The sequence below is a fragment of the Macaca mulatta genome, chromosome 10 (assembly GCF_049350105.2).
Source record: "Macaca mulatta isolate MMU2019108-1 chromosome 10, T2T-MMU8v2.0, whole genome shotgun sequence".
Lineage (NCBI taxonomy): Eukaryota > Metazoa > Chordata > Mammalia > Primates > Cercopithecidae > Macaca > Macaca mulatta.
Window position 1 is genome coordinate 107,461,693 of NC_133415.1, and position 14,711 is coordinate 107,476,403.

General features: G+C 42.2%; 1 protein-coding gene across 2 annotated transcripts in view; it reads left to right on the forward strand.

The window, feature by feature from the left end:
* DOK5 (docking protein 5) overlaps window positions 1-13,472 on the forward strand; it is a 172,959-nt gene extending 159,487 nt beyond the window's left edge. The window contains exons 7-8 of one of the 2 annotated variants that reach the window (XM_015148745.3): window positions 4,624-4,744; window positions 12,718-13,472. In XM_015148745.3, the coding sequence (XP_015004231.1) occupies window positions 4,624-4,744; window positions 12,718-12,782 (186 nt within the window). In that variant the 3' untranslated portion in view covers window positions 12,783-13,472. 2 annotated transcript variants of the gene reach the window in all.
* Window positions 13,473-14,711: the final 1,239 nt, after the last annotated feature.

Here is a 14,711-nt window from a genome sequence, read left to right on the forward strand (position 1 = left end):
CTTTTGTATTTTTAGTCGAGACAGGGTTTCAACCATGTTGGCCAGGCTGGTTTTGAACTCCTGACCTCATGATCCACCCATCTCGGCCTCCCAAAGTGCTAGGATTACAGGCATGAGTCACCGCACCCGGCCACACCATTTCTATATCGCCACTGACCTCAGATATATTTGAAAAATTGGAAATTGATTACAATATTAAGGTTGTGTTGGTTCCTAAGCAATTTTTCCTGAGAAAAGGAAGCATAGATTAGCAGGAATGAAATTGTAACCTTAAGCTGGAAAGGAAAAGGTACTTAATAGACTGGTGCACAGGCAGGGCCTCTTCCAGAAGATGAGCCATGAGCACAGGTCCCTGGACTCCCTCCCTGTTAGGGGGTGTGCCCAGCCTTTGCAGCCGTGCTCAGCTCCTGCTCATGTGGCTGCACAGCCACCATTGCCAGCTTTCTGCAAGAGCCTCTTCTCCACGTCTATCACCTGGACTTCCTCAAGCCAGCACTTCCAATCAAGTGTTTTCTACATTTTTGTATAACCCCAAATCAACCTCCAGTCTAGCTGGGCTGTGCAAGCTATCCTCCAAAGTAACAATGACTTTGGTTGTAAATAGGCATACATTTGAATGGTCAACCCACTCCCTGAATTTTCCCACAATTTTGTGAATGGGAGGTTTTTCAAGAATGTCTGTGTCACCTTACAGGGGAAATCCCCATACTTTACAATTCTATGGCTTGGGGTAATTTTTATTTTTACTTGTTAATGTGAGGATATTATATTTATTGTAAAAAAAACCTATATAAAATATATAGGTTTTTAGGTAGGAAGACTGTATGTAATCCTTCTCTCCAAATACAGTAAGCCCTCATTTAACGTTGTTGATAGATTCTGTGACTTTAGCGGAAGGACATATAACAAAACCAATTTTCCCGTAGGCTGACTGATATAAAGAAGAGTTAAATTCCTGTAGCATATTTCTGGTTACAAAAACCTTACCAAACTTCTAGATAAAGACAAAAACACTTCTAATATTACACATTGAAATAAGTTTGAGCTATACGTACATTTAAGAAAGATTAATAAAAACAAGATGATTATTTACCCAGTGATTCCAGTTCAGGATCACGGGTGGCCAGAGCCCATCTCTGCAGCTCTGGGTGCCAGATGGGACCCAGCCTGGACAGGATGCCCTCCCATCCCAGGACACACTCACCGATACCCACACCCACTGAGACAGGGACCATTGAGACACACCAATGAAGCCAACAGGCAGTTTTGGGCTATGAAAGGAAAGCAGAGGACCCAGAGAAAACCCAAGCAGGCATGGGGAGAACATGCCAAAGCTACACAGACAGTGACCCTGCCAGGAAGAGATTTTTATGTTCACATCAAAGTCGTAATGAAACAAAGCTGAGTGACTTGACGTTATTTGAGGACCTGCGGCACTCCAGGTAACCCAATTTTAACTCCTCCAAAAATGAGTGCTAACTGCTATTTCCACCAGGGTGGTACATCAGTGCCACTTGCAGCCCTCCACTGGTGGTTGATATCAAGGATAGAGGGACTTGGAGCGTCACAGAAGCGGGAGCAGAAATCTGCCTGCTGGATTCTCGCCAAACGACTTCCTAAGTCTTTTCTCCCTTACACAATTATGCAGACATTTCTGCATTGTTAAAAGGCTTTTCTTTTTGTCCAAAGACAATTAAAATGCTCCTTTCATAAAATTAGATATTTTCCCAAAGGGTTGAGAAAGAACTAGAGAGCCAGGCTTTGTACTGTTCTCCTCTTCAAAATGTGGCATTGCTGTCATTTCACTCTCGATCCCGAATCAGCTTTCTAAAAATACAGTCAAATCATGCTGGGCTGCCTAAATATATTTGCAGTGAAGCAGTGAATAATTTGAAGTGACTAGTATTCCACAAATGTTTTCTTTATATAAATTTTCTGTTAAATTAAATAGAATCTCTTTATATTAAGAAAATCAAATAACCAGTACCTCTCAATTGAGTTCTTTTCCTTCTTTTATTTTTTGAATTCCATGCACATGAAATACAGTGTTACTAAGAGTCACTGGTAAATCATTTTGGATTTTTTTAGACTTTCGTGTATACAGAAACAACCACTAAGAGAAGTTGATGAGGTGAGGGATATGTTAATTAGCTCAAGTGAATCTTTTTATTGTATATACATAGATAAAAACGTCACATTGTACTCTATAAATATGCATACTTATTATTTGTCCATTAAAAATACATTTTAAAAATTAAAAACAGGAAACAGCTGCAGAATTTTTCTACTAGCTTAGTACTTAGGTTTTGGACCTTTTAATCTAAGAGTTTATTTTTAGGAAAAGTTGTCCTCATGGAACCTAATGCTTTATGATTCCACTTGGGGACATGTTTTGGTAATTGTGGAATTATTATAGGGACAGGGAATTCGATTCAGCAAATGTAAATTCAATGACTATAAATTAAATTATATTTTGAGTGAGTATATAATCTTTATTTCAAGTTGAATCTCATCAACTACAAGGAGTTTTGGTCTTCAACATAGGAAACCTCCTATTATTTTGGCTTTACTGAATGAATTATGCCTGAAACTACCATGCTGATGAGATGTGTACAGTGGAGACTTTTTTTTCTTTAAGAGATTGAAAATATTTTTTAAAAAATCCTAAAATATTCATTGCAATTTCTAATCATCATCATCATCATCATCATCATCATCATCATCGTCATCATCGTCATCATCATCGTCTTCATTTTTCCTCTTTACCTATTTGCTGCTAGGTAAGGCTAAGTACGTATCATCTCACCAAACTCTCATACTTCCCAAATGGACAGATGTTTAATGCCAACAATTTTCATATGAGTAACTAAAATGACATTGCACCAGGTCTGTAACCCCCTGTGTTTCCTTCATGGTACAATATAAAAATGTTTCATTCCCAATTCATGTAAATCTTCCCTCTTTGCCAGGTATTACATTGTGCCTACTTTTAGATAACCAGGCCTTGAATGAGGGGATACTTAAATAGCTGTCAGCTTTTGCCAATGTCCAATTACCTCCCAATGAACATCTTGCATAAGTCTTTGTGGGTGAATTTTTTTAAAGATGGGAATGGATTATTTGATATTCAAGTATCCAGGAAATCCAACTTTGCAAATAGTGACTTCTTACACAATGGCATAATCAACCTGCATCATGATTGTGTCTAAGACCAGGGCTCAGATATGGGGGTGCCTGGAGGGCTGCTTCCACTTGCATCCCCATTCTTCTTGCATGCATTGACCCCGTTCACCTTTCCTTTTATTCTACCCATCCTACAGGCTCTTTTCTCTCTGAAACTTTCCTTCTTTTGTACAATTATTTCCCCGATGTGGTTGGTCAGGCCATTGACTGCTCTCTGATAATCTGGGGGACCAGAACTGTGTCTTTAGAGTTGCCTGCTGCCAAAAGCCATTTCATCTTTTTTCCTCCCTCAATGTCTGGAACAATAATTTGTCAAAAAAAGTTACTTGTTCAAGCAGACTTTTTTCCCTCTCTTTCTGATGCTAGAACACCCAACACAAGCCAGTTTAAACTGACAAGAATTAGGCCAGGTGTGGTGGCTCACACCTGTAATCCTAGCATTCTGGGGGGCTAAGGCGGGTGGTCAGGAGTTTGAAACCAGCCTGGCCAACATGGAGAAACCCCATCTCTACTAAAAATAAAAAACAAAAATAGCCAGGCGTGGTGGCGTGCGCCTGTAGTTCCAGCTACACGGGAGACTGAGGCAGGAGAATTGTTTGAGCCCAGAGGCGGAGGTTGCAGTGAACTGAGATTGTGCCACCGCACTCCAGCCTTGGTGACAGAGCAAGACTCTGTCTCAAAAACAAACAAACCTACAAACAACAACAAACAAACAAACAAACAAACAAAAAACCAAAACTGAAAAGAATGAAATGGTTAATACAATTGAAAAGTCTGGGGCCAGCCTCTGGATTCAGTGGGATCCAAGGTCTCAGTGGAGCTTGTCAAGATTTCTCTCCTTTTCTTGGCTGTCTTCTTCTGAACGGTGTCTACTCACTGTCACCTGGTCCCTTCATAGTTCCAAGATAGCCTCCAGTCCCATCTCCAACCTCTTATCAACTCCACAAGAAGGTTCATTTATTCAACATATGTTACTTGTATATCTCCTCTGTGCAAGGCAATATTCTAGACTCTGGGGATAGAGCAATGAACAAAGCAGTCACAAATCTTTAGCTCACTTCTGCTGATTCTCTCTTCCACAAAAATTCTAATAATGTCTCAATGAATTCTTTCTGACTGGTCTGGTGTGGCTCACCAGCCCAACCCTAAAGTGAATGGGGGAGTCAGCCCCACCAGGACTGGAGGGACTGAGCTGAGTTGGAGGGAAGCTCCCCAGAGGAACATCATCAATGCACTGTTGCAAGCAGGGTAAAGAATGGATGCTGCTAAGTAAGCAAAAACAGTAGCTGGCCACCGTGCCCACTGCCATCAGTCAATGCCCATTGATTTGCAGCCTGGCCAGCTCTGTGGTTCTTGTACTCCATGCTCTCCTGTTTCCTCAGTCAGGCCTCTTTCAGCCCCAGTGTTCCTGACACACAACTTTCTTCCCTTTGGCTGCAGCTCCAGATGAAGATGAGTGAGCGGGCCGCCTCACTGAGCACCATGGTGCCCCTGCCTCGCAGCGCCTACTGGCAGCACATCACAAGGCAGCACAGCACGGGGCAGCTCTACCGCCTGCAAGGTAAGCGCGGTGCTGCCTGTGTCCAGGGTGTGGGCCAGGCCTGGCAGTTCTGGGGAGAGGGCTCAGCTCAACTCCCAGCTGTTGCATGCCAGCTGGTCAGTGCCCTTCCTCCAAAGGTAGGACCCCCACCAAGGCCTCACAACATGAGGCACTTAATCTTTGTAGAGCCATACTTCTCAGATATTTGCATTTATCACAGTGTCCTGGGGGAAGTCACTTAAAATGCAGATTCTTGGGTTTCATCCCCAGAGACTCTAGATCTTAAGGCACAGGATGTGGCTGAGCAATCTGCACTTTTAACAGACCGTACGCAGGGTCTGGGCGAGGGGCCAGGGACCAGGCTTCAAGAAATGATGTAGCGGACTGATGAATCACAGCATCAGCATTACTTGAGGTCTTGCTGGAAATGCAAATTTCCATGCCCTTCCCCACACCTACTGAATCAGGAGCTCTGAGGGTGGGGCCAGGCTGTGTGTGTTTGAACAAGCCCTCCGGGTGATTCTCCCGAGACCTCAGGTCTAGGAGCCAATGTTTGACTGGATGGGGCCCTGGACTGAGGCCAGAAGCCATGGCTTCAGGTTTGCTGAATGACTTTAGGCAAATCCTAGTAAGCTCTTCTTTCAGAGGAGTGGTCTCTGAAGCATGAGACCCAATGGCCCATAGTGCAGACAGTGTGAACAATTACAAATTCTATTTAAACTGGCTGGGCACGGTGGCTCACACCTGTAATCCCAGCACTTTGGGAGGCTGAGGCAGGCAGATCACCTGAGGTCAGGAGTTGTAGGCCAGCCTAGTCAACGTGGTGAAGCCCTGTCTCTACTAAAAACAAATACAAAATTTAGCTGGGCACGGTGGCGTGTGCCTGTAATCCCAGCTGAGTCAGGGGAATCGCTTGAACCTGGGAGGCATAGGTTGCAGTGAGCCGAATCATGCTACTGCACTCCAGCCTGGACAACAAGAACAAAACTCTGTCTGAAAAAAATTATATTTAAACCTTCTCCTGTCCCTTCAAACATGTTTTTTTTTGTTTTTTTTTTTTTTGTTTTTTTTTTACATTTCATATTACATAAGAATATCTTACGTACATATAATTTATAAACAAGCAAACAAACCTGTGTGGAGTATACTTGCAAACTCGAAATAGCAGGCACTAGACCACACGTAGTTTACATGCAGAAATTTGCTGAATAAATGAATGCAAGAATGAATTAATGACCAGGAAGACTGCAACCTCAGTCCTCCATGCCCGCTCTGAACCCTGGTCACAACAGCCTTTTTCTCAGTCCTTGCTGTTGGTCCTTTCTCCCCCCAGGCAGCTTTTCCTGTAGGCTGCGCTGGTCCCTCATCCTAGTTGACTCCTGCTCACCTCCAGGTCTCACCTCCAGCGCCCCTCAGACTCCAAGGAAGCCCTCCAGACTTTCTTGTAGATTGCGTGGACACCTCTGATGATGCGCACTCATAAGATGCAGATGATGACTAGTGTTCATTTCATATTTAACTATGTGGCCACTTGACTCATGGTCAGCTCTCCTAGGAAGCAATAATGTCCAGGAGGGCAGGAGAGCTGCGCCTCTGTCTGTCTTTATCATTTGATCCCCCGGTGCCTTGCGTGCCTTCCATTAGTATTTGTTGAAAGAATGCATAATGTTAAGAAGGCACTGGGGGTATTTACATTTTAGTTTTTATGTCTCTGTGCTCTGTTCACTAGCAGAGAGCATGGCATGCCACTGATCCCCTTTAAACTTCAAAAATTTTTTGCAATATTTGAGTTATCACAGTTTTTGTCATATACATACCAGACTGTTACTCAATTTTACTCTCTTCTATTTGGATACACTTTTTTTTTTTTTTTAAAAGCATATTTTACTACCTTAATACTGCTATATCCACTGGTTATACTTTTTTTGTTGTTGAGACAGGGTCTGGCTCTTCGTCTAGGCTGGAGTGCAGTGGTGCGATCATGGCTCACTGCAGTCTCAATCTCCTGGGCACCAGTGATCCTCCTGCCTCAGCCTACCAAATAGCTGGGACTACAGGTGTGTGCCACCAAGCCCAGCTAATTTATTGTTTTTTGTTTTTAGTAGAGAGGGGGTCTTACTGTGTTGCACAGACTGGTCTCAAACTTCTGAGCTCAAGCAATCTTCCTGCCTCGGCCTCCCAAAGTGCTGGAATTATAGGTATCAGCCACTGCACCCAGCTAGTTATGCTTTTTAATAGACAATAAAATAATAAGTATTGAAGATTTAAAATATGTTCACAGAGCACCTAAAATTATCTTGCTTATTACAAGTGGCTATTTAAACAACAAGTAAATTTTTTTAAAAAAATTTTATTCTGCTACCTATACTGCCTACCTTCCCTCTCCCCTCCTTTTCATGCCTCTTAGAAAAAGAAAATAAGATTGGGTAAAGTTAATGACTTGGTGGCCTGGTGTGCCATGTGATGAAGTTACAGAGCCTTTAATTTCTTCTTGTTTTGCTGGTGATTATGGATTGTAATTCCTCTGGCCAATTCACCTACATTGATGAATTTCAGGCTTTTTTTTTTTTTTTCCTGGCAAATCTGGAGGTTATGGTTGGAAATCATACAGACCCTTAGGGAGGAATTTGCCAAATCAGTTTGAGAATAATGGTCTTTTTCTCAAATTTAGTCTTCGAGAGCCACCTGCTGGTTGACTTGGGAATTACCATTTTATTACCGTTTTGGGTGGGGAAAGGGAGGTGCTGGTTTTGACACGTGCCATACAAGACATACATAATCTACCTTCACTGCTTCTCCCACTTCGTTTTAAAATTTTCATAGAAATTCTCTTCTATGATTATACAGATACAAAATCAACATTGGAAGTAGGTTTATAATGAAAACTGGCTGGGCATGGTAGCTTATGCCTGTAATCACAGCCCTTTGGGAGGCCGAGGTGGGTGGATCACCTGAGGTCAGGAGTTCAAGACCAGCCTGGCCAACATGGTGAAACCCCACCTCTACTAAAAATACCAAAATTAGCCAGGCGCGGTGGCGGGCACCTGTAATTCCAGCTACTCGGAAGGCTGAGGTGGGAGAATTGCTTGAACCCAGGAAGCAGAGGTTGTAGTGAGCCAAGATCGTGACACTGCACTCCAGCCTGGGCAACAAGAGTGAAACTCTGTCTCAGTAAAAGAAAGAAAGAAAGAAAGAAAGAAAGAAAGAAAGAAAGAAAGAAAGAAAGAAAGAAAGAAAATTATGGAAGAAACTTACAGAAGCAATCAACAAGTTTATGTTGAATACTCTTCACTGGATTCTTTTAGGAATGCATTGGATAAAATAACAGCAGTTACAGTAGTAGCATTTCCCAAATTACGTTCCTTGGAAAGCTAACTCTGGTAGATAGCACCTTCCCCCTAAGAAAAGTACTGTGGTCAAACGAGTTTAGGGGAAATGCTACATGTTAAATTCTCATGGAGAGTCAGAAAACAAATCAATAATTTCAGGGCTCTGAGATGTCCTGCAATAAAAAAACCTGATTAAACTTGTTTAAACCAACGCTCTGCACATCTATTTGGACATGAAACCTCTTCTCCCTCTTGCTATATGAGCAAACATTCACATGCCACCAGTGCAGTGCTGAAATCTCAGATTTCGTCATTACGAGGGAGACAAGCCATATTCAATGGGGTCTTTCTAAAAACTACTCTTTCTGAGGACCTACTGTGTACCGGCTTTCCACTGAGACCTAAAATACATGATCTCATTTAGATCCCAAAACAGCTGCCTGACAGGGTATTTGATTCTCATTTGCTGTTTGGAAACTGAGAATTTGAAAGGTTACTAAGGTGTCCAAGACTACCTATCTAGTAAGTAGCAAAGATTGTAAGGTTTTTATCTCTCATTCATCTGTCCATCCATTCTTTGTTTACTCAGTAAATGTTTATGGAGCATCTAGTTTAGGCCAAGCGCTGTGCTAGATGACAGACATACCTGGGACTCCCAGGCAGGGACATTCCTCCCCCCTCGGAGCTTATAATCTAATGGAGAGTCACCATCCATAATCAATAGTTAATTTCAGATTTGGTATATGGAACAGTGAAAAAGAAAGTTTTTATGATAAAGAAGGTGAGGCAGAGCTGTTGGTTTTGAGAAGACACTGACAAAGGCACTTCTTGAGATGGGGTAGTCAGTGGAAGCCCCTGCATCACTGAAGACCTTAAGTCTAAAAGAGGCAGCCATACCAAGAGCCAGGGGAAGGCATTCTCCATAGAGAGATCAGCAATGCAAAGGCCCTGAGTCACAAATTAGCTGCCTGCATTCAAAGATCAGGAAGGAGCCAGTGTGGCTGGTGCCTAAGGGACATAAAGAGACAGCTGGGGTGGTGACCACAGGTGACCAAGACTTGCTTATCCTAAGTGTGAGGGGAAGCATTAGAGGGTCCTCCTCAGCATGGCAGTGTCAGATTTAATTGACATTTTCATTCAAGGGATTACAAGAGAATAGGAGAGGAAGTGGGAGACTAGCCCCAAGACTGTTGCACATGAGCGCCGGAGGGTCTGCTTCAGTACAATGCGCCTCTAACTCTCTCACCTCCTTCTCAAAGTTATCATCTCAGCAAGCTTTACCCTTAGGCCAAGGTGCTTCATTGCTCCAGGATTTTCAGAGCTCTTCTGTGGGAATTGCCTTGGAAGATAGCATCACTTGTTTCAAAACAAAAACAAGAAAAACTAGGCACCTAGATCACAGATCGGACTTAAGGTAATTTGAGGAAATGAAAGGGTGACACTGAACAGTTGTGTCACTGACCCAGGCATCTTCCATTTAGCCTTATGTGGTTCTCCTGACAACCGCGGGAGTTGGTGAGAGTGGGACCATCCTCTCCATTTCAATGACTGAAGAAATGGAGACCTTTGGAGGTTAAGGTCTTACTCCAGGCCACGTGGCTGGTGGATGTAGGCACTGGCATTAGTGCTCCGGTGCTCTGACTTCTAATCCAGGCTACTGCCTTCATCATATGGTCTTACCTGTGGGAGGAAGTCATGCCTCCATGGGTGATTTCAAATGCAGGTTCCCTGAGACCGAAATGCCTCCAGAGGATTCATTCCAACCCATGCAATTTACATTTTGATTTTAAAGATCATCGATTCTTGGAGCAAGGGGCTACTTTGGAGAAGTTAACATTGTTTTTTTCAGTATTAATCCTACCACAGTCACAAACGTCAAATGGGTAGAAGTTAAGAGGGAAGCAATAGATTCGGATCCAAGCAAATGTGAAAGGTGTCAAACCCGCATGTCTACAGGGTCCAGGCAGGCTATGCAGATGAGTAAACGGGACAGGTATAGGAGTGGCAGGGTCCCTGGAGGATGTCAGGGAGAGCAGGCAGTCTGCTGTCTGCAGATGGTCATGCTTAGCAGAATGTAGGGCTAGTTTTGCCTTCCAGTTTTCCAGGAGTACAGGGAAATTGACATCTTTATGGGCAGTCAGCAGCTATTTAAATATTAATAAGCAATTCCAAATGTTTTAAAGCCTGTGGAGGCCAGAGAACAGGTCTGGGTCCAGATGTGGTCTACAGGTTATTATCAGCTTGTGACTTTTGTGTGAACTGCAACAATGTAGGGAGGGTTGGGAAGCCTTTCATTCCATTTGCTGGCGTTACACTAAACACAGCATTCAAACCATGCAGGAAAGACTCAGCCTTCAGGATAGAAACTGTAAGCGTTTTCATTTTGACTTGACCTCAAGTGAATGCTGTCAGTCATTTCTCTGTGCAGTTGACTAAAACTTTGGATTCTGCACTAACAATATTTGTATGGTCTCTGCTCCCTGAAGGAGATTTTGATACACAGTCATAAAGATATTCCTGGATTTTTACTTATAGTACTCAAACTCATTAATACAATTTCTCTGCGTTACAGTGTGTGCATGCGTCTGTGTGTTGGAAGGAGAATAGAATGTGTGTTCAAACTGGCCGGGAGTTTGGGATAAATGATTTCTAATTATTTGGGATATATTAATATTCAAGACTTAGCTAATAATAATCACTGCTGTTATGTACTAGCAACTATATGACTGGATAAATCATTTTCCTTTGGTTCAGATTTGAGTCTTGCAAGTATCTGAATCCAAGATGTTATTTTTTGCTTGTTTCTGTTTTGGTGTTGAGACCATAGTAATAGATTTAAGACTGTACAGTGGCTGGGCGCGGTGGCTCAAGCCTGTAATCCCAGCACTTTGGGAGGCCGAGGCGGGCGGATCAGGAGGTCAGGAGATCGAGACCATCCTGGCTAACACGGTGAAACCCCATCTCTACTAAAAAATACAAAAAACTAGCCTGGCGAGGTGGCGGGCGCCTGTAGTCCCAGCTACTCGGGAGGCTGAGGCAGGAGAATGGCGTGAACCCGGGAGGCGGAGCTTGCAGGGAGCCGAGATTCGGCCACTGCGCTCCAGCCTGGGCGACAGAGCGAAACTCCGAATCAAAAAAAAGACTCTACAGGTCATGAAGCCATTTCTACTTCCTTTATTCTTCAACATACTGTGAGGAGGGGGAACAAATGTTTTCTCCCCATTCCACAGGAGTGAAAAATGGGTCAAAGCGATGTTGTTCCTTGTCTAAGTTCATGCTTCTGGGAGGAAGATCAAATGGGACTTGAACTGAGGTCAGGGCTGCTTATGATAAGATGATAGAGCATAAACTCAAGGCTTAAGGGCCACACGCCACCATAAACATTTTTGCATGGTTTAGTGTTTAAAAACAACATCGCCAGGTGCAGTGGCTCACACTTGTAATCTCAGCACTTTGGGAGGCCAAGGCAGATCACTTGGGCCCAGGAGTTTGAGACCAGCCTAGGCAATGTGGCGAGACCCTGTCCCTACAAAAAATACAAAAATTAGTCGCGTGTGGTGGCGCACACCTGTGGTCCTAGTTACTCGAGAGACTGAGGTGGGAGGATCACCTGAGCTCAAGAGGTTGAGGCTGCAGTGAGCTGAGATCACGCCCCTGCACTCCAGCCCTGGCGAAAAAAATAAATAAATAAATAAAAAATAAAAACAACATGTTTTTGAATGTGTGTGGGTGGGCGGACATGCTCCACTGGCTGCAGTCCTGTTTCTTGCGCCTGCTTGATGCACACATTTACTCACCAAGGCTGCGGAAGTTTGTTCCGAAGGCTTTGCACTGAGTCCTGAGCTCTTCACCTAGCAGTGTGCATTTCTTTGCTTGTGGTAACCCTTGGGCAGCAGGTGGCAGTAGAACCTCTAGTTTTTGTTAAATCAGCGCAGTGTTATCTACAGGGATGGGCAAACTAGGGCTTGTGAGCCAAATCCAGTCTGCTGTCTGTTTTCATTAATAAAGCATTATTAGGACGTCCAGGCCCATTCATTACATATTAACTATGGCTGCTTTTGTGCTACAGGCAGCAGGGCTGAGTAGTGGCAATGAGACCGTAAGGTTTGCAAAACCTAAAATATTTAGTGTATGGCTCTTTCTAGAAAATGCTTGACAATCCATATATTATTAATATGTCACAAAGATCTTGTGCATTGCCTTCTTGACTTTTTAAACTCTGTTTGGTCTGAAATCTAAACCTGAAATAATAAAAGCTAAATGAATTTTAGGAAGTTCTCTTTAACATTTACAAGATTAGCAAAGTGTAAGCATAAGACTGCCTTATTGCTACTCAGGTTTCTAAAAAGTATTCTGGCTAAAAGTTTCCATAGTTCTGTCTCATTTCTCCTAAATACCCTGGATGTAGGGTTTGAGGCAGGTGAAAAATTAAGGAAGAAAATAATTACTAATGGACTGACCATAGCTCAACCCTGAGACCACATGCAAATGATATGTAAATCATACAATATCTGTGACTCATTTACATATCATCGTGAGTAGCCTTTGGAAAAAATTCTGCCTTAAGTACATTTACTTATTTCTGTTATAGAGAAAATTGTTACCAGCTAATTTGATTGTGGGCTCTCTCTTGTAACTGTTGATTTTAAATTCTTTTTGGAAAAGATGTTGCCAGCCCTCTGAAGCTTCATCGAACAGAGACTTTTCCAGCCTACAGATCTGAGCACTGACAGTAACTGCCAAGAATTGTTAACACACTTGTGATGTGTCAGCCACAGATTCACCCAGGAGGTCACAGAATGACAGCAAGGGAAGTGACGACGAAGAGAAGAAGCTTAATGTCCTGGCTAATTGTGTGGTCGTTGGGAAACTCTGCAATACAATAATTTTCTTTATTTTCTTTTTCTTTTTTAAATTCTTAGCGTAATTGAAACATGCTCTATACATATTGACTCTGTGTTCCCTCTTTTACAGCTGGACAGAAAGAAGTCAATGTCACGAAATGATTTTCTATTGTAGATACCTTATCCCTTGCACTTCTCTGAATCTGTCCTTTAGTGGATTCTTGTGATTTTCCTTCCAAGTGTTTCAGTTGTATGACAGTCAGTATTGACAATAAAATGGCTTTTAATTATTTGTTGTTTGTTTACGCCCTGTTCCTCAGTTATTATTACTGTGGTTCTGATTAACTACTGGAAATTATATTTGATTATATCACCAATTAGTTAAATCAGTGCTTTGACTCACCCTTATCTGTTCTGTTCAAAACTATTCTTTCAAAGAACCCGTTAGTATTGTTTACAGGGTTACAGTTTTTCTTATATGCTTTCCTCACCCTCCTACCCCCTTTTTTAAAAGCGTTTATTTTGTTCGGAGTACCTTCGTAAAACATTTGAAAATAAAAGATCATTCTTCACCCATATGTTCTTTGGATTCTGGCAACACGTTTTTCTCTATCCTAGGTATTTCTCAAGGGTGTGTGGATATTTTGCATGTGAGCTTTGAGCGTATTGCGTATTGTGTTTAATATGAATTCAACCATTCACGCATTTTCTCACTCATTCATTAACGTGGTCTGTATTGAGTGTCTATGGGTTTCCGGCACTGTACTGGTGTCCGGGGATGTAGAAATCAAAAGACACAGTCTTTGTTGCCAAAGACTTTAATTCCAGAAGAGTACCACAAGAAAATCAAGTTGGAAATCTCATACAGTGACACCTGCTAAATGGGCCCCCGGTGGCCGTGAACTTCTAAAGAGAAGGTCAGTGCTGGATGTGAATTGAATTTTGTGAGCACCGTAAGTTAGAGTTCCTCTAAAGCTGCAGAGCAAGCAGGGATCGTGCCTGCCTGTTTCACTACTCTTTGCCAGATAAAATACAGGATACTCAATTAAATTTGAATTTCAGATAAGCAATGCATAGTTTTATAGATCTGAGTTAGCTGGGATTTCCAAGGACACTGCTGGTCAGGATGCGTTTTTTCAAGGGGTTGAGAAATATCGGTGAAAGGATTGAATTCAACTAACAATTAATTAGTAGATTAGGGATATATAAATTGTCTAGTGCTAATGGCTTCCCGGAAATGCATTTGTGTTCTCTCTGGGTTCTCTGTAGCTACTTTTCACACAATTTTAGCTGATCCTACTTCTCTCAGGGGTCTTCATTTTTGTGTTTTAAAAATTTGGTTTGCCAGGCACATTTGATAATTACCTCACTGTTCATTTTCCTGACTTTATCTGGTTCTTATTTTATTTTCTTTCTCTCTAAGACTGTCTCATAATAGATTCTCCATGATTCCCAGGGCCTTGGCAGCCAATGGGAGGATTAAGTTGAAGAAGTAGATAAAGGAAATGGAATTAAAGAAATAATTATAATTTTAATGAAGTTAAAATTACTGAAGCAAGCCTCAAGCTAATGAGTGTGCAAAGAAATGTTGCTGAATGTAGGTAACTATAAGTGAGAACCTCTTTTAGGATTTTTAAGAAAAGAAATGTATTGACGGAAAAGAGCATTCAATTAGGTTATGCTATCAGCTTTTATTTATTGCCGGGCACAACTCTAAGTGCTTTTGTGGTATTATCTCAATCGCCACAATAGCTCCATGAGGTAAGTATAATTATCTTCATTTTACAGATAGGGAAATGGAGCCTCAAGGAGTCT